Source organism: Chiloscyllium plagiosum, unplaced genomic scaffold, assembly GCF_037043375.1.
Source record: "Chiloscyllium plagiosum isolate Xiang-an unplaced genomic scaffold, Cpla_swu_hap1 HiC_scaffold_4, whole genome shotgun sequence".
Taxonomy (NCBI): Eukaryota; Metazoa; Chordata; class Chondrichthyes; order Orectolobiformes; family Hemiscylliidae; genus Chiloscyllium; species Chiloscyllium plagiosum.
The window spans coordinates 16,911,171-16,936,447 of NW_028270142.1; the positions used below are offsets into that span (position 1 = coordinate 16,911,171).

A 25,277-nucleotide genomic window follows, 5' to 3' on the forward strand; every position below is an offset into this window, starting at 1 on the left:
GACCGAAGGGTCTGTTTCCATGCTGTAGATCTCGATGATTCTATGAGTCTCGTCTGAACATTCGGGTCAATTCTTTCAGCAGTGAAATTAGGAAACACATCTATGCTTAAATTCTGTTGGACGTTTGTAACTCTGTTCAACAAAAGGTGTTTCATGCTTAATTACTTGTAACTTTTAAAACTATTCTCAGGTTCTGAAATTTGTTTCAGTTTTGCCCACTTTTCGGGCACCAAATCAGCACGCAAGCCTTTGGTCTCTGGTCTCTTTTAATGAATGTATCCCAAGATCATATGAAGTGATTGCTCATTACAGGAGCTTTAGAGATGAAATGCTGCTGGCCACACAGTGAGATGATCTTTGTGGATGACCTTGAGAAGGTCTGTCCCTTGCTATAAGCCCCTTATTTACCCCACAATATTACCTAACTGCAGTATTACTTAGTTTCTCTGCCACAGAAAGTATATTCCTTTATCTAAACATCATCTTCTGGAACATAATCCTTACTTACCTCCTATCCTGCACATTAGAGTAATATCAATTTGTGTAAAGTGAGTTGTGTAAGCCCAACTCACCTCCCAAAAATCTTCACTGACCTAGAAAAGTTCCCTGCCCCTTAAGCATTAAAGCAAAATCCTTTGTCATTATTGACACAATTTCTTTTTGGATTTTCTCTTTCCCATCTCTATACTTCCATTTACCCTATTGCTGCTTAATGCTCTATTTATCTTATTTGAATCTTTGGTAAAGTTCTCCTCCACTTGTTCAAACATTGATGCTTGTTCTTTAACTGCAATTTCCTCACTGATTTTCCGCTGTACATCTCTCTTCACTTTTAAACATTTTCTCAAATATCTTTCTCCTCCTCCATAATATCCAGGCTTATTATCCATTTTTCTTATACCTATTTGCATTTCACAAAGTAACATTTATTTTCCAGATTTAAATTAAAGATGTTATATGATTGCAAAGAATTTTTGATGACTGAAATTGTGAACAAGAGGATGCAATTTCCTCTCTGATAGTTTCAAACTGAAGTACCATTTATGTTGGTGCACTTCCAGAGAAATAATATGATATTGTTGTTGCAAACATAGGATCAGCTCCTGGACGGTTTGCCCATGGGCATTGAAACAATGGCAAAACATTTGGCTTAAATAGACATTGTAGTAGTGGACCATTGTAGTTGTCCTAGAATACCCAAATAACTTATTCAGTCCGCACCTAGAAGGGGCATATTCATGTAAATATATCCACAAAATCATGTAAATCATGGGTTTCCTGTTAGCCTCTACCGATCACTGCATAACTTCAACATCACTAGACATTTATTTAGCTCCTGATGTTTTGATAAAAGTTTGAGAAAAAGAAGTTAGCTCCATTCGTCTTGAAAATTAATTTTCCTGTTTCTTTATTTTTTCACAAAAGTAGTGTATTACAAAAGACTTAGAACTGAGACCCTAAACACTAATTCTGTTAACTCTTATTTCTAGTATTCTGAATGGTCTGCCACCCTCTGACAGGGTATGTATCACTGTTTATTCAATGCTTTACACCCCTATGAGAATGAGTTTGTAATAGTCAGCTTGCTAGTACACACATTTGGGTGCCAGATGTCTCCATCAGATGCCTCATATGCATTCATAGTGTCAGAGTCATACAGCATGGAAACAGACCCTTCGATCCAACTCATCCATGCCAACCAAGTATCCCAATCTAAACGAGTCCCATTGCCTGCATTTGGACCATCTTCCTCTAAACCTTTCCTATTCATGTACCTGTCCAAATGTCTTTTAAATGTTGTAATTGTACCTGCTTCTATTACTTTCTCTGGCAGCTCATTCTAGACACCCACCACTCTGTGTGAAAACGTTGCCCCTCAGGACCCCTTTAAATCTTTCCCCTCTAAACTTAAAACCATACCCTCTAGTTTAGGACTCCCTTATCCTTGGAAAAAGACCTTTGCTATTCACCTTATCTATGCCCCTCATGTTTTATAAACCTCTACAAGGTGTTGTGGACCAGGCCTAATCCCTCAAAACATTTTTAAGCAGGTAGCCCAACATTTTCTATTTGTTTCAGGTAAGTATATAGTGGATATTCCCAGAGTGAATTAGCTGGTCAGATGGCCAAGTTTTAAACAAACAATTTATTTACAAATTACGGAATGAAACGCAACGAACTGAAAATAGAGTACCCAAATAATGTATCTCAACTGAATCCGAAAGCCTATCCCGACTTAATGATGTTGTTTCAAAATACTTTAAACAGCCCCAATAAACAGACCCCTTAGCACGAAGAGTAGAAATTACGCAAAAAGCCTACAGGTTACGAAGTGAGAAGGGCAGAAGGAGTGGGAGAGAGTCCAATTTCAACTGTGATCTTGACTCAACTAACCCTCGAACTGAACTGAACTGACCTGCCCAGCTAGAGAGCTGGTCACGCCCCTTGATTCTACCAGTTTTGTTTTAAAGACTTGAAAGCTTTCTGCCTAAAGCATTATCTGTTAGGTATAAACAAAAGGGCCCTAATGAACCACTCAAACTTCAAACATGTTGGAAGCTTGGGTTGTTTAGAACCTCTCTGAAAAATATCAAGGACAACGTAACCTTGTAAAAGGACCAGCTTTGTGACATCTTCCCACTTAAAACAAAATGAACCATCAATATCCAAAGATGGCTTCATTTTTCAAAACCTCAAAAAAAATTGGTTAGTACTCTAAAACATACGCATTCACTCACTATAAACGTGCAAACTTGCTACGTCCGGATTCAGTTTGTGGTACTCCCAACATCGAACACCTCCATCTCTCATTCAAGTCTCAACAATGCATTGTCAATCACATTTTCTCGACCTGCCACATGCACAATTTTCAAATTGAATGTCTGTAACAACAGGCTTCATCTAAACAGTCTGGCATTTTTGTCCTTAACTTTCTCCACAAATTTTAATGTGTTATGATCAGTCTAAACAATTGTCTCAGATGTGTTGCCAGTAATATAAACACTGAAATGTTGCAATGCCAACACCAAGCTCAAAGTGTCTTTCTCAACTGTCAAATATTTCCGCTGATGAATGTTCAACCTCCTGGAGAATTATCCAGTAGGTGTTTCTATCTTGTTGCCCTCTTCCTGCAGGAGCACAGCACTGACACCCACATCACTCACATTGATAGCCATCTTGAAAGGCTTTGCAAAATCAGGTGTGGCTAATACCGCAGCAGTGGTAAACAGTGTTTTCAAGCTCTCAAAAACGCCTTCTGACAGTCCACTGTGCACTGAAACTTCTTGCCTTTCTTTAGTAATTCAGTGAGTGGATCAGCCACACTGCTAGAATTCGGCACAAACTTTCGATAAAATCCACTCAATCCCAGGAGCCGTAATACTGCTCTGTTTGTCGATGATATAGGAAACTCCACAACTGCATTTGCTTTCATATCCCATGCGGCCATTTATTAGTGCCCAATAACATGGCCCAGGATGATGACTTGGGCTTTGGCAACTCATGTTTAGCTAGGTTTATCACCAAGATTGCCTTCTGAATTCAATCAAACAAGTCCAATGAATGTTGTGAAAGTTCCTTCCATGAGTGACTAAAAATTACCAGGTCATCGATGTACACCACACAGTTGGGTAATCTGGCAATGACCTTATTGGTTAGTCTGTGAAATGTGGCCGGGGCGTTTTTCATACCAAATGCCATGACTTTAAACTGATATAGTCCATTTGGTGTTACAAAAGCTGAAATTGCCTTGGTTTTTCAGACAAAGGTACCTCTCAGTAGCCTCTGTGCAAGTCAAACTTAGAAATGTAAGTTGCTTGTCCCACCTTTTCAACACAGTCTTCCAACCGTGGAATTGGATATGCATCAGTTTTTGTAACTGCATTGACTTTGTGATAGTCCACACATGGTGGCTCAGTGGTTAGCACTGCTGCCTTACAGTGTAAGGGACCCAGGTTTTATTCCAGCCTCGAGCAGCTGTATGTGGAGTTTGCACCTTCTCCCTGTGTCTGCATGGGTTTCCTCCCACAGCTCAAAGCTGTGCAGGTGATGTGACTGAAATTAATTTGGAAACCACACTGTATTTTATGGACCAGCTCATAATCATCAGCCACTTGCTGCTAACCTTGCTGTTTTAACTCTCTGCTCTTCCATATCAGTTTGCACTACTTCAGCAAGTAAATTCTTTAATTCCTCCAAAATAGTTATCTCTCTAACAGCGTTGTAGGTGTGCTCTATTTTTAAAGTTCTTATCCACCTATCCAAATGACTTTGTTTGATCTTTTCAAACTCAACATAGGTTTGACCATGGTCCCTCCTTAGATTCCTGAAACATTGTGTGTGGTCTTCTGGTACAAGCTCATATGCACTTAAGGTAGCTTTCTTCACCTCCTCATACTCCCCTGATACCTCCTCTGATAGTGGTGCGAATACCTCACCCTACAAGTTTGATTTGGATCAACAAAATCCACATGGTCAGTGGCCACTGCATTTGTTTAGCCACTTTTTCAAATGAGATGAAAAAGGTTTCCACATCCATCTCATCAAATTTAGGTAAGGTGTGAATATATATAAACAGTTTCTCACCAGGCTTTTCACTACCATGGGTTTGTTTATCCTCACTCTCTTCCTCACTAAACCTACCTTCGTCCTTCCTCTCCAGCCTTTTAAGGTGACTTTCCTTTCTAAGTGTAATTTTCTGAAATTCAAATACTCTCTCTTTTCCCCTCTCTTCTGCTTTCATTCATAACTCAAACTGTTTCATTTCTGCTGCCCTTTCTTTATTTCGCCTCTAACTCAAGCTGTTTCATTTGCAATTGAACTTTAGCCATCTCTCTAGATCCTGATGGTGTTTCCAGCAAATTTAACTTCTGAGCTACTGCTGTAATCCTCTCATCTTTCCTCACTGTAGGAGGTAGCTTTAACTCCAGCTTGTCTACTCATTCCTGCAGCTTGGCCTTACCTACCTTTTGTAAAATCCCCAAGGTCACTTCTTCCACCTCCAGAAAAGTCTTGGTGACCAGAAGAGCCATTGCTATCCCAAGCTATGTTTACCCAACCAAATCAACACCCGAAATAAAAGACACTAACGCCTACCACTCGCTGCCTTCAAGTCCAACAACTCTAATCCTCAACTCGGAACCACAGGACAAATCCTGCAAAGAGCCCCCAGTAGTATTCCTGATGAAGGGCTTTTGCCCAAAACGTCGATATTCGTGCTCCTCGGACGCTGCCTGAACTGCTGTGCATTTCCAGCACCACTCTACTCCAGAATCTGGTTTCCAGCATCTGCAGTCATTGTTTTTACCCTGTTATGGACCAGGCCCAACCCCTCAAAATACTTTTGAAGCAGGAAGCCCAGACCGTAACTTTGGTATTTGTTTCAAATAAGTGTATAGTGGATATTCCCGGAGTGAGTTAGCTGGTCAGACTGCTGACTTTTAAACAAACAGAATTTATTTATAAACTTAGAGAATGAAACATAACAAACTGAAAATAGAATACCCAAATAACTTAACCTCTCCAAACCTGACAGGCTACCCCGATTTAATGATGCTGTTCCAAAATACTTGTTAGGTATAAACAAAACGACCCCAATGAACCTTTCAAACTTCAGACATGTTGGAACCTTGGGTCGTTTAGCACCTCTCTGAAAGAAATCAAGACAACATCACCTTGTAAAAGGACCAGCTTTGTGACCAAGGTCACCATCAACCTTCGACGCTCCACTGAAAAACATCCCAGCCTATTCAACTTCTCCTTATAACTCAAACACTCTCATCCTGGCAACTTTCTGATTAGTCTTTTCTGAGCCCTCTCCAATTTAATAATGTCCTTCCTATACTAGTACTCCAAACGTGGCCACACCAATGTCCTAACTAGGACTTTGACTCAGTGACATTGAAGGAGTAACAATGTATTTCTAAATTAGGATGGTAAGTGGTTTGTAGTGGAATTGCAAGTAATGGTGTTCCCATTACACTGCTGTCCCAGATGGAAGTGGCCAGGTGTTTGAAGGTGCTATCTAAGGAACCTTGGTGAATTTCTGCAGCGCATCTTATAGACGGTACACACTGCCTGTGTTGGTGGTGGAGGGAGTGGATGCTTGTGGGTGTGTGCCAATCAAGTGGGTATCAATCCTTCTTGAGTGTTTTTGAAGCTGCACTCATGCAGGCTAGTGAGGTATATTCCATCACATTTCTGACTGCTGTTTTCGTTCAGTTTTTTATTGTTCTGCGGAGACCTCCAAGCTCTGTGCATGGCAGAATTTCTGGAAATGGAAATCAATGCAGTGAGCAGTGCTGGCTTGCTAATCTCTGTATGTGAACCAACAGAGCAGCTGCGTTCATGAGCTCCCATGCAGCTAGAAAGGATTTTGCTCCTGACATGTTTCTCTGATCTGTGACAAAATATCAAGAGCAGTACCAGAAATTTGATCATTTGATATCTTGTCAGCACACTTTTTGTGTCCTTAACAGGCTGCTCATACCTTGAGTGAAAGGCTGCCCTATAGCCATCCATATATGGTGAGGTGCAACTTCTACCATTGGCTTTCCTGTGCCTGATGCTTTCATATGCATCATGTTTGTCACCTTCGAACATGACATAGGAGCAAAAGTAAGCCATTTGGCCCATCAGCCTGCTCTGCTATTCAATAAAATCAGTACAGATCTGATAATCATCAACTCTACTTTCTGCCTTTATCCCATAACACATTGGTTATATTACTGATTTCATCCATCTGTCACTCTCAGTTTTGATCATACTTAATGACAGAGCCTGTACAATCCTCTCGAATTCCATAGATTCGCTAATGTCTGAGAGAAGAAATTCCTTCTCATCTCTGTTTTAACTGAGTGACACCTTAATCTGAGATTATGCCCACTGGTCCTAGACTCTCCCACAAGGAGAAACAACCTTTCAGTATCAAGCCTTTAAGAATCTTATATGTTCCAATGAAGTCACCTTGCATTGTTTTAAACTCAGGCCCAAACTACTCAACCTCTCCTCATGTGTAATTCCTGTATACCCTGGATTAACCTGGTGAATCTTGTCTGGACTGTCTTCAGGAAGAAAGTTGGAATGTAGCTGCTGGAGATCAGAGTTGAGAGTGTGGTGCTAGAAAAGCACAGCCAATCAGGCAGCATCGCACGAGCAGGAGAATTGAGGTTTCGGGCATAAGACCTTCATCAGGAAAGAGGCTTGTGGACCAAGGGCGCTGAGAGATAAAGGGGAGGGGTTTGGGGTTGAGGGAAGGCAGCTGAGAGTGTGATAGGTAGATGAAGGTGGGGGGGTGAAGGTGATAGGTTGGAGAGGAGAGTGGAACGGATAGGTGAGAAGGACGGTGGACAGGTAGGACAGGTCAAGAGGGTGGTGCCGAGTTAGAAGGTAGGATCTGGGATAAGATGTGGGGAGGGGAAATGAGGAAACTGTGAAATTCACATTGATCCCATGTGGTTGGAGTGTCCCGCGGTGGTTGATGAGGCGTTCTTCCTCCAGGCAGCAGGTGGTAAGGGTTTGGCGAAAGTCCTTGGGAAGTGGCCGGGGGAGTAAAAGTGTTCAGACTCAGAGTGGGGAGGTTGCTTCGTGCGTGTGTCCCAGAGATGTTCTCTGAAGCGTTCTGCAAGGAGGGGTCCTATCTCCCCAATGTAGAGGAGACCGCATCAGGAACAATGGATACAGTAAATGACTTGTTTGGAAGTGCAGGTAACTCTCTGACAGATGTGGAAGGCTCCTTTGAGGTCTTGGATGGAGGTGAGGGTGGAGGTGTGAGCATAGGTTTTGCAATTCCTGCAGTGGCAGGGGAAGGTACTGCGAGGGTGAATTGGGTTGGTGGGAGCCATGGACCTGACAAGGGAGCCACGGAGGGATTGGTCTTTACGGAAAGCTGATAGGGGTGGCCAGGGAACTATATCTCTGCTGGTGGGGTCTGTTTATAGGTAGCAAAAATAGCGGAGGATGATGTGATGTATCCGGAGGTTGGTGGGGTGGAAGCTGAGGACCGGGGGGTTCTGTCCTTGTTATGGGGGCAGGGGTGGGGTTCAAGGGCAGCGGAATGGGAAGTGGATAAGATGCCCTGGAGGGCATCATCGATTATGTGGGAGGGGAAATTGGTGTCTTTGAAGAAGGAGGCCATCTGGTGTGTTCTGTGGTGGAACTGGTCCTCCTCGGAACAGATGCGGTGGAGGTGGAGGAATTGGGAATAAGGAATAGCATTTTTACAGTAGGCAGGATGAAAGGTGTAATCTAGATAGCAGTGGGAGTTAGTGGGTTTGTAGCAAATGTCCGTGTTGAGTCAGTCACCATTGATGAAAATGGAGAGGTCCAGGAAGGGAAAAGATGTGTCCGAGATAGTCCAGATGAACTTAAGATTGGAGTGGAATGTGTTGGTGAAGTTGATGAACTGTTCAACCTCCTTGTGGGAGCACGCTCTGCTGCCAATACAGTCATCAATGTAGTGAAGGAAAAGGTAGGGGCTGGTGCCGGTGTAGCTGCGGAAGATGGACATCTTCCATGTACCTGACGAAGGGACAGGCATAGCTGGGGCCCATGTGGGTGCTCATGGCTACCCCTTTGGTCTGGAGGAAGTGGCGGATACAAAGGAGAAATTATTGAGGGTGAGGACCAGTTCAGCCAACCAAATGAGAGTGTCAGTGGAAGGGTAATGGTGGGGACAATGGGAGAGGAAGCAATAGAGGGCTTGGAGGCCTTCATAACGGTCAATAGTTGTGTGTAGGGATTGGATGTCCATGGTGAAGATGAGGCACTGGGGGCCATGGAAACAAAAATCATGGAGGAGATAGAGGGTGTAGGTGGTGTCCCGAATGTAGGTGGCGAGTTCCTGGACCGGGGAGAAAGGACGGTGTCAAGTTCTGTGGCGATGCACTATCCAAGCGCTTTAGGGAACATGTCTGAGACACCCACAGCAAACAACTCCATCGCCCAGTGGCCAAACATTTCAACTCCCTCACCCACTCTGGCAAGGATATGCAGGTCCTGGGCCTCCTCCACCGCCACTCCTTCACCACCCAACGCCTGAAGGAAGAATGCCTCATCTTCCCCCTCGGAACACTTCAACCCAGGGCATCAATGTGGACTTCACCAGTTTCCTTATTTCCCCTCCCCCCACCTTACCCCAGTTCTAACCTGCCAGCTCAGCACCATCCTCATGACCTGTCCTACCTGCCAATTTTCCTTCCCACCTATCCACTCCTCTCCGACCTATCACCTTCATCCCCACCTCCATTCACCTATTGCATTCTTAGCTACCTTGCCCCCAGACCCACCCCTCTCCTATTTATCTCTCGACCCCGGAGGGTCCCTGCTTCATTCCTGATGAAGGGTTTTTGCCCGAAACGTCGATTTTCCTGCTCCTCGGTTGCTGCCTGACCTGCTGTGCTTTTCCAGCACCACTCTAAGCTATCTTCAATCACAGTATATCTTCTCTTTCATGATATTCTAGGTGTGAGTTAAGCAAGTGCCTTGGATAGTTTTATATGCTTTAATACTTTTATACACGTTTCCCTTTGAAATGAAGATCAACTTTCATTTGCCTTTTAAATTACCTGCAGATCATTTATGCTATCTTCTTGTGATTCTTGCATCGTGTCCCACATCCCTCTGTGCTGGGGCTTTCTGCGTTTTTTCTCCATTTAAATAACACATTTGCTCCTCAATTCTTCCTCAATTCTTCCTGTCAAAGTGGATAACCTCACATTTTGAAACAGAAATTGATGGAAAATCTCAGCAGGTCTGGCAGCACTCTGTGTTCTGAAAAACAGTCATTGGACCTGAAAAATGAACTCTGATTTCCAGCAACTTCTGTTTTTGTTTCAGATTTCCAGCATCCACTTTCTTCCTGTACCTCACGTTTTCCCACATTACATTCTGTCTGCCAAGTTTTTTTTTTAACTATTCACTTAACATCTCTATATCCCTCTCTGCACTTGGTGCCTTGCAATGTATGTACTTGTCTAAAGTTTTAAAAATTTGCCTTTGGTTTTACTTCATTGAGTATTGAAGCTTAGATTATAGTAACATTTAGTAAAGGGGAAAACAAGATTATTTGAGGTAAAACGCATAGGCAGTTTTGGGATTAGTCTTGGAAAGTGATGTGCAGTTAAATTATTTTCCTACTAACCTTGTGGGTTATGAAGAAGTAGGATTGTCTTAAAGGATGATTACTTAATCACTTTATGCACATAGCTAATTAATCGAATGTAAAAAATATTATTGACATAATTATCCTGATTCAATAGAGGTTGAGATATGGGGAATTAATAATATTTCAATGAAAGTTCTTGCCTAGCAAACAGGAAGGAAATGGAAAATATGCAGTTATCCTTGAGAAGATGCAATCTGTATAAAGGGAAATTTTTACATGCTATAGCCAATCGTGTAATGTAGATCGTCATTCTAAAAGATTTGACCCTTATCTATATCTACAGTTGGAGGCACAGAAACAGGCTTTGGAAGCTGTGCAAAGAGATAATAATCAGTTCCATGAGGAAAGTGAGTTAATGCTCTCAAATGTCAATAAATGGATCACAGAGCAAGGGTGAGTACATGTTATTGTTGCGAAATCATCGCATTACAGAACCTTACAACACATGAGGATTTTTGGCTCATCATGTGTATGCTACTTTTTGGAAAGCTGTCAAATTAATCCCATTTTGCTGTTCATCTCCACAGTCTTGCAAAATGTTTCTTTCTCATATATCAAATTCCATTTTGAAAGTTACTGTTGAATCTCTTTCCACCACCTTTTCTTTCAGGTAGTGCAAAGATGAGGTAACAATTACCTCATCTCCTCACTTGCTTCTTTTGCCAATTATTACTAGCTTATAATCTTTGATTATTGATATACCAGCAACTATTTAGATTGTCATAATCGACTCAAATCATAATTCCTCATTTTAAAACTAATGCTTCTAATTTTATTGACTTAGGATATTCTAAGTATCAGAGTTATTGCTGTTCATCGCTGTGCAGACATTGTTGTTATTTATGGTTCAATGTATAATATCTAAGCACCTTTTCTATATATGGTTCTGGGCAGAAAAGTTGCTGCTATGTTAATGTAGTTACTTAATTGATCTTTTATATATTGTTATTGTGCTCTTGTTTTGTGATTTTCAGTACATTTTCATGCACCACTTAATAAATGTAAGTGAATTGTTTCCCTTTATTTTGCATGTAAAGTAAGAAAGATTGTGCAAATAAATTAACCTCTTTAAGATATGTCTGAATAGTCCAGGTTTTGACTTTTAAATTTCCTTTGATTATTTTAGAATGTTAATGGAGAAGAAGTTGCATTTCTATAGCAACTTTCAAGTACCAAAGCACTTTGCTGCCAAAGAATTAGCTTTAAAGTGTAGTTAATGTTAATAAGTGGAAATACATGCAATCTGCACACAGCAAAGTCCCCTGCAAAGAATAATGTGACAAGTGGCTTGTGTGACAGTGCTGTCACTTTAAAAAGGTTATTTTGTCCTTGTTTTTTTTGAAGAGAGATTGGAAAGGCAGAGGTGCCAAAGATTCTAGATTTTAAGAGGCCTTTGTTTTGTTTTAAACAATTTAACAATGGTAAGGGAGAGGCCAGTTCTTCCAGTTCAGGCTTTCCAGTTTATTTTAGCTGTAGCAGCCACTAGATGTGTGAGTCCAGAAAAGTTGCAAGGATTCCTCTGACATTCTCTGAAATCTCTCTCTGTATGTTGTTCCCTCCTGCCTGTAAGAATCTGTGTGTGAATTTACCTTTTTGCCAAAGGGTGTGTTTATGGAATGTTACGCTATTGGAACAATTAATTAGTAACAATTACTATATCAGATCGGTTGGGTTTTCCAATAGTTATTCTAAATTCCACTTTCTTTTGTTCGTGTTTCAACTGTAGTGTTTAAATAAATTATGTTTTGCTTAAAGCTGAGTGGTTTGACCAGTTGCATCACACCTGGAATACCCACTTCAAATCTGCCTTTAAAATAAGAGAACGTTACAGCAGGATATAGAGAAGCTGCAGAGCTGGGCAGAAAGGTGGCAAATGGAATTCAATGTAGCTAAGTGTGAGGTGATTCACTTTGGGAAGAATAACAAAAAGATGGGGTACTGGGCTAATGGTCGGATACTTGGTAGTGTGGATGAGCAGAGGGATCTTGGTGTCCATGTACACAGATCTCTGAAAGTTGCCACCCAGGTAAATAGTGCGGTGAGGAAGGCATATGGCGTACTGGCTTTTATTGGTAGAGGAATTGAGTTCCGGAGTCCTGAGGTCATGATGCAGTTGTATAAGACTCTGGTGCGGCCGCATCTGGAATATTGTGTGCAGTTTTGGTCGCCATACTATAGGAAGGATGTGGAGGCACTGGAACGGGTGCAGAGGAGGTTTACCAGGATGTTGCCTGGTATGGAAGGAAGATCGTATGAGGAAAGACTGAGACACTTGGGGCTGTTTTCATTAGAGAAAAGAAGGTTTAGGGGTGACTTGATTGAGGTGTACAAGATGATTAGGGGGTTAGATAGGGTTGACAGTGTCAACCTTTTCCCGCGTATGGAGTCGGGTATTACAAGGGGGCATAGCTTTAAATTAAGGGGGGGTAGATATAGGACTGAAGTTAGGGGTAGGTTCTTCACTCAGCGAGTCGTAAGTTCATGGAATGCCCTGCCAGTAGCAGTGGTGGACTCTCCCTCTTTATGGGCATTTAAGCGGGCATTGGATAGGTATATGGAGGATAGTGGGTTAGTATAGGTTAGGTGGGCTTGGATCGGCGCAACATCGAGGGCCAAAGGGCCTGTACTGCGCTGTATTCTTCTATGTTCTATGTTCTAAGCTATGTTGGAATCATAGACTCATAGAGATGTGCAGCATGGAAACAGACACTTCTCCAACTTGCCCATGCTGACCAGATATCCTAAATTAATCTAGTCCCATTTGCCAGCATTTGGCCCATATCCCTCTAAGCCCTTCCTATTCATATCCCAACCAGATTCCATTAAATGTTGTAATTGTCCCAACCTCCACCAGCCCATCTGGCAGCGCATTCATACATGCACCACCTTCTGCGTGAAAGAGTTGCCCCTGAGATCCCTTTTAAATCTTTCGCCTCTCACCATAAACTTATTCCCTCTAGTTCTGGACTCCCCCACCCCAGGGAAAAGAACTTCTTGAAATATTTTGAGGGGGTTCTGGCCTGGTTAACAACACTTGTTAATTCCTTTTTGCTAGTATTGCTGAAGAAGTAATGATGACCAAGACAACAAAAGAACAACTTCTTCTTCAAATATACTGTAGAATCTTAGTGTCCACCCAAAAGAACAGACTAGGACAAGCATTAATGTCCTATTAACATGTCTAAAAATACTGTGTTCACTCAGTCTATATTGAATTGTCAGCTGAGAGTAAGTGCTTAAATTCTACATTAGGGCCTGAATTACCAACTACCTCATGATTTAAAGAGGTAAAAACAATGACTGCAGATGCTGGAAACCAGATTCTGGATTAGTGGTGCTGGAAGAGCACAGCAGTTCAGGCAGCATCCAAGGAGCTTCGAAATCAACGTTTCGAGCAAAAGCCCTTCATCAGGAATAAAGGCAGTGAGCCTGAAGCGTGGAGAGATAAGCTAGAGGAGGGTGGGGGTGGGGAGAAAGTAGCATAGAGTACAATGGGTGAGTGGGGGAGGGGATGAAGGTGATAGGTCAGGGAGGAGAGGGTGGAGTGGATAGGTGGAAAAGGAGATAGGCAGGTAGGACAAGTCCGGACAAGTCATGGGGACAGTGCTGAGCTGGAAGTTTGGAACTAGGGTGAGGTGGGGGAAGGGGAAATGAGGAAACTGTTGAAGTCCACATTGATGCCCTGAGGTTGAAGTGTTCCGAGGCAGAAGATGAGGGTTCTTCCTCCAAGCGTCTGGTGGTGAGGGGGCGGCGGTGAAGGAGGCCCAGAACCTCCATGTCCTCGGCAGAGTGGGAGGGGGAGTTGAAATGTTGGGCCACAGGGCGGTGTGGTTGATTGGTGCGGTGTCCCGGAGATGTTCCCTAAAGCGCTCTGCTAGGAGGCGCCTATCTCCCCAATGTAGAAGAGACCACATCGGGAACAACGGATACAATAAATGATATTAGTGGATGTGCAAGTAAAACTTTAAAGTTTTAACTTTAAGACTTAAAGTCTTAAAGACCAGAGTGTTACAAACGAGACAAATTAGCACAAATTAACTGCAAAGACTAATGCTGGGATTTTACAGCTCTAAAATGGCTGTAAAATTGCACACAATGGCATAGGGGTGAACTATCCGCGTCATTTTGTTGGGGTGGCATTTCAAAGCAGTGGATGTGGGAACAGCACTTATCTTATTGAAATTCCGTTCCGGAATCCCCAGCTATAGAGCATTATATCAAGATGTCACTGATGCCTTCTTAAAAATGACCTATCAAACTAAATGAGTGCAGAGAGACTGAGCAAACCTGAAGATTCAGCACTACTGCCAGAATCCCCCAGGTAAAAAGTCTGATGGGTTGCCTGCATGAAGTTTCCAAGGCTCCCACTGGACAATCAGCAGCTTTCATCAACAGGAAGGGATGCTTCCTGTTGGTTTCTTACCATTGTCATGGAAACCTGCGAGGTGCACTTGTTATTCTGGGACCAGCTATGATATTGAAATATTCCTGCATGGTCAGGTGTCATAGCTTTTCACCTTTCCATACCCACAGGCTTCAAGATGTGGATGCGGAATGAATGGTCAGATGTGGGGATGAATGGTCAGATGTGGGGTTGAATGGTCAGATGTGGGGATCCAGGACTGAATGGTCAGACATGGACATGGGAATGAACAGTCAGACATGGATGTGCGAATGAGTGATGCAGCAAATGTGGAGTGAAGCAGTTTTGAGTTGTTGGTAGCTCTTTCAACATAGCGTAAGATGATCCGTGCGTGTCAGCTGGTGATGCAGCCATTGCCTCAATCCCCAAGTTCACCTAATGAATGGTTTGCCACTCTGCCTGCTGGCTGCTAGTAGAGTAGAGTAGAGTTGCTTTTTATTTGTCATTTCTACCATATACAACTCACAGAGTAAAAATGAGACAGCATTCCTCCAGGACCGAGGGTGTTACATGGACAGCACAACTACACTATCGTAAACGGTATAAAGTGCATAAGAAGTGTAAAACTCGCAAGTTACAGTGTAACAGAAGAATGAAAAATAATATACATTTTTTATGGCAACTCAAAGTCTTGCAAAGAAGCTCAGATGGGAAAGAGTCCAATCATACTGTGTTAAGGAGCCTGATGACTTGGGGGAAGAATCTGTCGCACAGTTTGGCCGTGAGAGACCAAATGCTCCAGTGTCTTCTGCCAGATGGCAGGAGGGAGAAGAGTTTGAGTGAGAGAGGTGTGGGGTCCTCCACGATGTTCTTAGCCTTTTGGATGTAGTGTGTCTGTTATGGATGGAAGAGAGACCGCGATGATCTTCTCAGCTGTCCTCACTATGCGTTGTAGGGACTTACGATCCGAGACAGTGCAATTCCCAAACCAGGCAGTGATGCAGCAGCTTAGGGTACACTCAATGAACCCTCTGTAGACTGTGGTGAGGATGGAGGATGGGAGATGGGATTTCCTCAGCCTGTGCAGAAAGTAGAGATGCTGCTGGGCTCTCTTGGCAGTGGAGCTGGTGTTGAGGGTCCAGGTGAGATTCTCCACCAGGTGTATTTGTTGCTCTTCACTATCTCCATAGAGGAGCCGTTGATGTCCCACAGAGAGTGGTTACTCTGTGTCCTCCTGAAGTCTAAAACCATCTCTTTCATCTTGTCCACATTCAGAGACAGGTTGTTGACTCTGTAGCAGTCCATTAGCCGCTGCACCTCCTCTCTTTGGCTAGCCTGTTCAGGATCCCTCTGGAAACAGGAGTCAGAGCAGGAGGACCATCATTACTAATTCTTCCATCTTCTCCTTCTGCCAGGTCCTGTAAAATCACAGCCAGAACATTTTTTGGAAATCTGTGACATCATATCTGCCTCTCTGTTTCTAATTTACAAATTACATAAGGATCACATTTTACTAACTGATTAAAATGCAGGGTAATGTTATCCAGAACACATTTAATTAATGTTCATAGCAACAGTATCACTGCTCAAAATGCACATTATTTGGTACAAATCCAGTATACAATTTTTGAATAGAAAATGCAAAGAAACCTAAAACAAGGAGGTAATTACACCATCAATGACTAATTATAGCAATCTTCCATATAGAAACACGATAGCAGTATGCAGGGTTCATTGATACATGTTCAGTTTCATGCTCAAACTATAAAAATTTTGAATTGAATAATTAAAATTTGAAACAGTCCTCAGTCAGAAATCCCATGGCAACAAACTCAAAGTACAATTAGTATCCATTGAGGTGGTGAATATCAGCTATCCTGTCAGCATTGCAACCATGTTTTTGCCCTGTATCTTCCAGCCGTATTCAAGCCACCATGCCAAATCAGCACATAGTTTCTTGACAATGAGGCCTACTGAACATGCATAAGGCTAACGCCTGCCCTTTGCCATCTGACCATCCGAGAACAGTGCTCCTCCAATGATAGTCAGGCTGTAGCCAGGAAGGTCATGGAACAGATCATCACTATCCTAAAGTATAGGTAGCTGGTCCACAAATGGTTGTCCTCCAATACTCACTAGAATGTGCATCATAAAAAACAAACATCCTCCATCTTCTTGCTATTATCAAGATGCTATCCTTACTACCAGAATTTTACTCATGACCTCAGGAGGGAGGAGGCTCAAGGACATTATCACTCCAGTTTATCTATCCCTGAAAAATTTTTCAGTTCCTGAATCCCAGAAAAGATTGCTCGACCTCCATTGCTGTACATTTTCTCATCTTACCATTCTCTGATATGGACTATTATGGACTCAACTGTGTAAATATCTTGAAATAAAAAACACCATAAAACAATTATTCTATACCAACTTCGTTTAGTATCCTTTCCAATAATATATATAAAACACCCAACTGCTAATTTTTATGCTTTCCCCTTTGTGCCTCTCTTGTGGATACCGTTCTCTTGTCTACACAGTGCTACTCCACTTGTTGCAACATGGAAGGTTGGGGACTTTCTATGGCAAGACTGCAGGTGACTTTACAGGATGCCACCCAAAAGCTCTAAGCCTTGCGAGCCTGGTCTCTGAATATACCTTGACATGGTCACAGGAGTCGGGACTCTGGTTGACAGAGACTGCAAACACTAACATAGGTTGTGATAAGAGCACAAATGTTATAAACCTGAGAAAATATAACAGATTTCTACCACAAAGACCCACTACCACTCTTCCAGTTCTGCACCGCAATAATCCTGAAACATGCCTGTATGCTCTTAAACATTGCTACCTGTGAGAATCTAAAATTTGAATTTAGGCTGTTGTCAGAAGCAACAAATATCTGTAGATTTTTATTAACCACAAATGGCTTTTCAGTTTAAAATAACACAACAAAATGGCTGCAAGTAATGATTTGACTAAGTAAACTTGAACTGATGCTTTATTTAGAGATAAGAGAGAACAATGGATTTTTCATAATATGAATCATAAGACAGTGATTTGGTATTCAAACTAACCTTGAACTGCTTGCATGGGATGGTGCTATACGTAAATTAAAAACGTGTTCCTGGGTAATATCATTGGATTAACCTGCTGTAAATCATGGCACCTTATTATATGTGATTGGTCTTTTCTTGTAATTAAGGCTGTACTATCTCTTAAAAAATTTATAAATAATGTGTAATTTTTTAATGTAATTGCGCAACTTCACCACGGAACACAGAAGCCTTAAACCTCCGTGTTGCTGGATAAAGTTGCATCAAGATACCTTAATTCAATAAACTAATGACCCTTGCTTTTTGAACAGACCATATTCGTTGATTCTTTTGACCAATCTCGAACCAAGAGGCCCCTCTTGAAGGGTCATAGATCTTCACCTGCAGCCATCATCGCCAGCAGTCTGAGGCTTAGGTGACAATAAGCAGTGATATCATGACCTTTTGTTGTACTGCAGCACTCAGAAATTAAGTAATGTCTGCCTCTGTTGGATTGGAGGTTGAAACATCAACTGGGTTCACATCTGTTCTCATGGCATTGGCCAACAATACCACACTGAGCAACTCTAAACAAAGCCCACTGTCAAGATGAAGCTGTTTCTTCGCCACTGACCGTGACAGCAAATTATGTGGCAGGCCTGCCAACACACCAGGCATTTCATTGTATATCCCAAGCAAGCTTTTTCTTGTACACAGTTTCATCAAAGAATTCTTCTGAGTCCATTGCAGCAGAACCCATCTTTGATCCCAGTTAGTTCTCATGAAAAATCACTGGTCTCAAAATATTAACTTTGTTTTCTCCCTACCAAAGCTGCCAGATTTGCTGAGTTTCTCCAGCAATTTCTGTTTTGTTGTGACCCCCAACCTTCTGAAGGCTCACATATACCTGAGCTTTCTATCTGACTTGGCTGTCGATCCGGGAACGCAGCACGTGTTGATCCCACTTCGATGGTACAAACCAAGTACATGCGTTTCCAGTATTTGATCTACAGGCTACAGGGGGGTCAGTTCAGGTTACAGTGCTTCATCTTCAGGGGTGTGCTGTTCTCTAAGGTCATTTCCCCTTCAACACTATTGTCTGTTCAGACAGCAGTCATTGAGTATCTGAAAATACATACATGCATAAGGATTAGGTTAGGGAAGGTGGGCAGAGTGGAAAACACCATCTGAATCTTGTACTTTATAGCTGATTGTGGAATGAAAGATCTGAGATTTAAGGAAGTGCAAAAAGTGGATGCTTCAGCAACACTGGTTGCCATGATGTGAGTCACAGCCATGAGAATAATGCAAGGCAGCACCTTCACCAAGGGAATGTGGGCACATGCAATTGTGCCTCTTTCATGACAATGTTGTGTTGGCATGCTTCAGTGTGCCATATTGAACTGCAGGAGGTAGGAAACAGGCTTATGTTTTGAGGTGGTGTGGCTGTCAAACTGAAAGCTGGAAGTTTATGGAAACTGCATTTGAGGCTTGAAGCTATGTAAGCCTGTAAGGTTTAAGAGAAGCAAATTAATGTTATGTATGTGAGTTGATTGCTCTGGGATGTGAGCAATGGGATGAAGTGCATTGTGAGGTGAACAGTGTGTGAGGCTGGTGACAACAGTAAGTAGGATGTGGCATTTGAAGATGTATTCACCTATGTTGACCACTCAAATGAATAATTGAACTTCTCCTGACACTGGGAGATCACCTCTTCTTTCCATCACCATAACTCAGACTTCCAGTGTTATTTCTGAGAACCTGCAAATCCATTCTCTGTAGCTTGCTGTTTTATTGTCCAATAAATCCTCTCAGAAAGTCATTCCTAGCCACTGCTAGCAAACAGACTGCATCTCCCATTTATAAAGTACAATCTAGTTTTAAAAACTGCTTTAATTGGTGCTAAGATCACACAAATCTGAATCCCTGGTGAGTGTGCAATCACTCAACAATGAATTTAACATGGACTGGTACAGCAGAATTAAGAAAATGAGCAGACAACACCAAGTTCACTAGCTTCTTGCTTTGGTGTTTTTACTTTATCCTAAACACCACACTCGATAATCTACTTGTTGAATTATTAGTCCTGTGTCTTTCTTAAAATTCCTTTTGAATTTGCTGTTGTGGCCCTTTCACATTTTTTTTTTAAATATTAAGTTTGATCATGCCTCAAATTTCATTGGTTATTTAGAATCTATTACAAACAGACTGAAGAAAGAAAGAACTAAGTGCTCATGCCCAGAATCGTCATAAAGTAAGCTACAGTTTGTTTTGCTAACAAAGATGATATAACCACCAAAATGTCTGTTTAATGTTAAAATAAAGAATGAAGGAAATTCTAGCATAGAATAACATGTTTAAAATCATGCCAACTGGAACTGGATTTCTGCATTGTCAGCAATATACTCAAAGATAGAGAATTCTATTCCTGATTTTTAAAAATAGATCATTTGATGTTAAGTCATAATCAGAATTAAACTTAAAATGAGGCAACTCAACCTATTATGTCTCTACAGCTCTCTGAAAGAGCTATCCAACTATCCTTGTTCCCTAGCTCTTTCTCCATTGCCCTGAAAGGCTTTACCTTTTTGTTTCACTGAATTTAAGGTACAATTTTTGCCCATCCCTAAATACCCTTGAGTATCTGGTGGGGAAGCTGTCTTCTTGAGGTGTTGCAATCCATGTGATGGAGGTAATGTCACAATGCAGTTAGGGAGGGAATTCCAGGATTTTAATCCAGTCACAGTGAGGGAATGACACTTAAGTTCCAAATCAGGATGGTGTGTGGTTTGTATGGGAATTTGCTACTCCCATGCAGTTGCTGTTCTTATCTTCTGGATCATAGAGGCCACGGGTTTAGAAGCCCAAGGACTCTTGAGTTAGTACAGTGCATCTTGTCCATGATATTCACTGTGTATCAGTGGTGCGGAGAGTGAATTGCGAAGGTGATAGATGGGAGAAGTTCCTGTGTGTTGTTGGAGCTTCAATCGCCCAGGCCAGTGTACGGTATTCCATCATACCCCTGATTTGCACCTTGGAGGTCATTGATAGGCTTTGAAATGTATGGAGATAAATTACTCACAGCAGAATCCCTAGCCTCTGTTCTGTTCTTGTAGCCACAGTATGTGTGGAGCTGGTCCAGTTCAGTTTATGATCAACAGTAACCCACAGGATGTTGATAAGGATTTAGCAATGGTAATGCCATTAAGGGACGATGGTACAATTCTCATATGTTGGAGACGGTCATTGCCTGGCACATGTGTGGTGCAAATATTATTTGCCACATTATCAGCCAAACCTGAATGTTTTCCAGTTCTTAATGCAGTTGTAGACAGACTGCTTCAGTATGGATGGTGCTCAACATTGTGTGATCATCAAGAAACACCTCCACTTATGTCCTTATGAAGGAAGGTCATTGTGGAAGCACCTAAAGCTCATTTGGTCTAGAACACTACCCTGATGTGCTCCTGCTGGATCTGAGGTAACTGACTTCCAGCAATCACAGCTTTTGTACCAGTTATGGTTTTATAAACCTCTATAAGGTCACCCCACAAACTCCTACGCTCCAGTGAAAAATAGTCCCAGCCTATTTAGCATCACCTCGCAACTCAAATCCTCCAGTCCCAGTAACACCCAGTAAATCTTTCCTGTACCCTCTTCAATCTAATAATATTTTTCTATGGAGTGATTCAAATAAGTAACATCTTGTGGGATTGATGAAACAAGAGAGTTTTGGAAATGGGAACAGAAAATGAAAAAGTGATTCAACAGAACATTTCAAGAGAATGGGAGTTTCAGGGCTAAAACATTGGGCTTTAAAATTGGAGCAAAGAAGCTTGGGGTAAACAGTAAACAAGTTGCCTTTATAAATCATCATTAATGGAATCAAATGCCCCAGTACGCTTCACACAGGAGAGAGTGCACTGTGTAAAGTTAAGAATGCTGACCGCAACCACTTTTTTAAAAGAAATTCTATCCTTGCTCACTATTGTTGCATCCCCATGCTTCCCTTCCTGTTCAAAGTCTTGACAATGCGGAAGGGATTTACCAGTCCTGTGGTGATATGTTTAAAGTTGTGGTCTACTAAAGTTTGGAAAAATGCATCAGAGTAGGTCCTCAATGTCTCCCTGCCACTAATTGAATTTCCCAAGGTTGTTTGACATTGGGAAATACACTGTACAGACCAGGTGTAGGGATTCCATTGTGTCTACTTGATTGCACATTGACCACAGTTTTCACAATGGCTTTGCCAGTTTCCATGAGAGGAAAGAACTCCATAAAGTGTTGGCACTTGTAGTGTGGTGGTAGTGTCCCTACCTCTCATTTAGGAAGCCTAAGTGAAGTCTCACCTACTCCAGAGTTATGTAATAACATCTCTGATTACGTTGGATGGATAAAGTCTGAGTTGCACAAAATTTTGGTGATTTTCCTGCTCAATGGAAGCAAGAGTTCATTGATGGGTGAGTGTGAACTGAAACTTGTAGCCAGTCAGTTCTGCTGGACTTACAAGCATGCAGGGTCAGGTTAGAGAACTGAAGGATGAATGGTAACATTTAGCTTTGAATGCAGTATCCAGAGCTCATGTATACAGCAAGAATAGAAATTGCTGGAAAAGCTCAGCAGGTCAACAGAATCTGTGGAGAGAAATCAGAGTTAAAATTTCAGTTTGAGTGACCTTTCCTCAGAACCCCTTTCGGTTTTTATTCATGCATGTAATGCTCCCCACGGAGACCAATAACTTTTAAAAAGCCATATGAATTTACACAAAGGATCACATTTTGCTATTTCCTATTTTTAAAGCTTTTACTCTAAAATATACATGAAAACCAACATAGACAAAATATTATTTAAAAGTCAACAGATACCCTTTTTTTGTAAATTACTGTATTTCCCCTAACATCTTAACACTGTGAGAGGTTTTTGGTTATAGGTATACATTATACTCTACTCTTCATTGACATGAGTCTCCAGTTTATAGTCCAGAGTTCCTCCTCTCAAACAGGATCCCTTCTTTCTGCTTTACGAGGGTGAACTTTCCAATGTTCTTTTCAACAAAGCCCCCTTTATTTAACAATTTGAGCGTAATCAAATGACCTCCCCTTTGGTGATTCTGTGGTCTTACATTGCACATAATCCTTATTTCCTCAAATGTTGGCTCCGTCCTCTGATTGGTGTTGCCCAAAAAGCAGTCATTTGGTGCTGTCAGTTCTGAACACGAGTCATCCCAGACTCAAAATGTTAATTCTGATTCTCTCTGCAGCTGCTGCCAGACCTGCTGAGTTTCTCCAGCATTCTCTGTGTTTGTGATTTGTATCGAGCACGGTAGCATCTTTTGTGGATCCTCTTCTACAAATATCAGTCTGACTGCCTCCACAAGTCTGTATTGGCAAGCAGCAAGAACACTTGCATTCTTCTATGTGTTCATGTGTTAAAGCTTGCATCTGACTTTTATTGGGGTTTGACCTGGGCCCAGAATCCCCCAATCATAAATTCAGAAAGACATGCTACCAGGTACAACCCAGTACAATTTTGTGCCATGCCAATTACAGACAGGGACTTTATGTTACCTGAATTCAAAACTGACAGATGAAAACGTAATCATCTTACAAATAGGAATGGTCATATAATTGTGAAGGCCACAGAGCTAAGGAGAAACTCTGAATTCGGATGGCTGAATATAATGACTGTGGTGTGAGCTCTTGTCCACAAGCCAGAAAGCTGGTGGCAACCCTGCCATGGCCATTTTTGAAAGCCAGGTAAATTAAATGCCTATTCGGTAGTTAACGGTTTATTTTTACAGCTTCCGTGCCTTTAAAAGTGAGGAGTGCACCCCAAATAATTGCTGATCAACTGGAAGATAAGCAACTCTTCAGGCTGAGAAATGGGAGCTGGAAGAGAGGGAAATTAAATTGTTCCCACAGCCTGATTGCCTGTAGTAGAGAAACTGTACTTAGGCCCCAGTGTTCTCATATCAGGCTAATTCCAAGGATAGTCTCAAGACATTAGTGGAATCATTCTGGAAACAACCAATCTTACATCAAGCATGTGAAAGATAGCTTCTTTGAGACGGCACAAGAGTACATTAGGTTTTCTGCCAGATCGGCCAGGCCAAGAGGGGGATTGGATTTGTGGTCATGGCAGCATTCCCTGAGGTCCAGGGGTTATAGACTGCATGTATGTGACTACCATTGGACGCTCAGAGCAGGCACATTCATTACCAGTAAAGACCCCTGCTTGATCAGTACTCAAATAATGTGTAACCACAGCAAAAGGGTCCTCCAAGTGTCTACAAGATTCTAAGACAGACACACATGCTTCAAATCCTTTGTTCATCAGAAAACATTTGTGGATGGATCCTGGATTCAAAGGTACCCATTAAAGACCTGACTGCAAAGACCCAGTGAAATCCCCAAAAAAGAGGCAGAGGAAATCCACAGCTGCTGCAATTATGACTGCTGGGGTGGCCATCAAACAGGCATTGGGTTATTTGATGGTTTCAATGCTTAGGCAGATGGTCTGCTCTGCTCTGCATGACCAAGGACACTGCCAATCTTGCCTGTTTCCTCACTAACTGCAGGAGCTGATCCAGGGTACCATCACCAAAGGGAGGAGCCATCCGTCCTTTCACTGCAGCCATTCCTCCACAGGCTCACTTTTACTGCACTCTTTTCTCTGTCCTTAACTTGTGCAATCTTTATGACCTTTAAACATTGTGCTGCAAACTGTCTACAGATTCTGGCTCTCACTCACTATCCTTGGCTAAATGCTAAGTGGCTACATAATGGAAAATCACTGAAGAAGTCCTGAGACCCTGCTATGCAACTCACAGATCAGCCCTGATTTGACATCAACACATTTGATAAAATCCAGCCCATGCTGTTACTTTCCAAATGTGTTGCTCAATTCTCTGTTTGATTCTTACCCATTTCTTTCCTCTTTCTAACACATGGTAACATCCCTAACACACGTTCTGGAATAATTTTCTGTGCAATTACGACTCAGTCGACCTCACCTTTCCCCAAATGATCAAACAAAAAATTCCATCAAATTACCTCTGATGACATAATAAGAAAAGCATGCATTAAAATCATTTGTTACAAAAATGGCTTTAAATTGTCAACTGTGTATTAGATTACTATTGGCATTTAGTATAAACATATCTGCCGTTCTTATTGAAAAGAAATGTTTTCTGTTTTAATAAATTCATCAGGAATACAGATTTTACACCATCATACTCGTGTAGTAATAGTACATTTTTAATCTTTACAGGAAGGCAAATGAAACTTTGGGTGCAAAAATCAAGGAACAAAACCAACTTGTCTCCCACTTAACAGCAGATAAAGTGTAAGCAATCAAGTATCTTAACAATTGACAAAACTGTAGTGCCTGTTAAATTTGTTTTATTAATTAGAAATTAATTAGTATAAATTGAATAATACTGTTGAAGATAAAACAGGGCTTGCAAGCTCCTGGTTAAAACAACTTATTTATCGTGCTTTTTACAAATGTTGTTCATAAATTTAATTTGTCAGATGTTTATAATTTTAACAAATGTGTTAGAAACATTTTGTGTCCAGCTGTTGAGGTGGTCACATTGAAGACTTTTTTTTAAAGATCTATGTGTGTGTAAATTCACTGATGATTAGATTCCTGAGCCAGATGTTCTACTGGTAAGTATGCTATTTATCTATAAAATAAACCAGGAAGGAAGAATTAGGAA

At 41.6% G+C, this 25,277-nt stretch overlaps 1 protein-coding gene across 1 annotated transcript in view; it reads left to right on the forward strand.

The window, feature by feature from the left end:
- LOC122549388 (uncharacterized) overlaps positions 1-25,277 on the forward strand; it is a 510,886-nt gene that overhangs the window by 415,420 nt on the left and 70,189 nt on the right. Inside the window, exons 26-27 of the mRNA XM_087985979.1 lie at positions 10,446-10,555; positions 24,827-24,901. Of these exons, the coding sequence (XP_087842105.1) occupies positions 10,446-10,555; positions 24,827-24,901 (185 nt within the window). The remainder of the gene's footprint in view (positions 1-10,445; positions 10,556-24,826; positions 24,902-25,277) is intronic.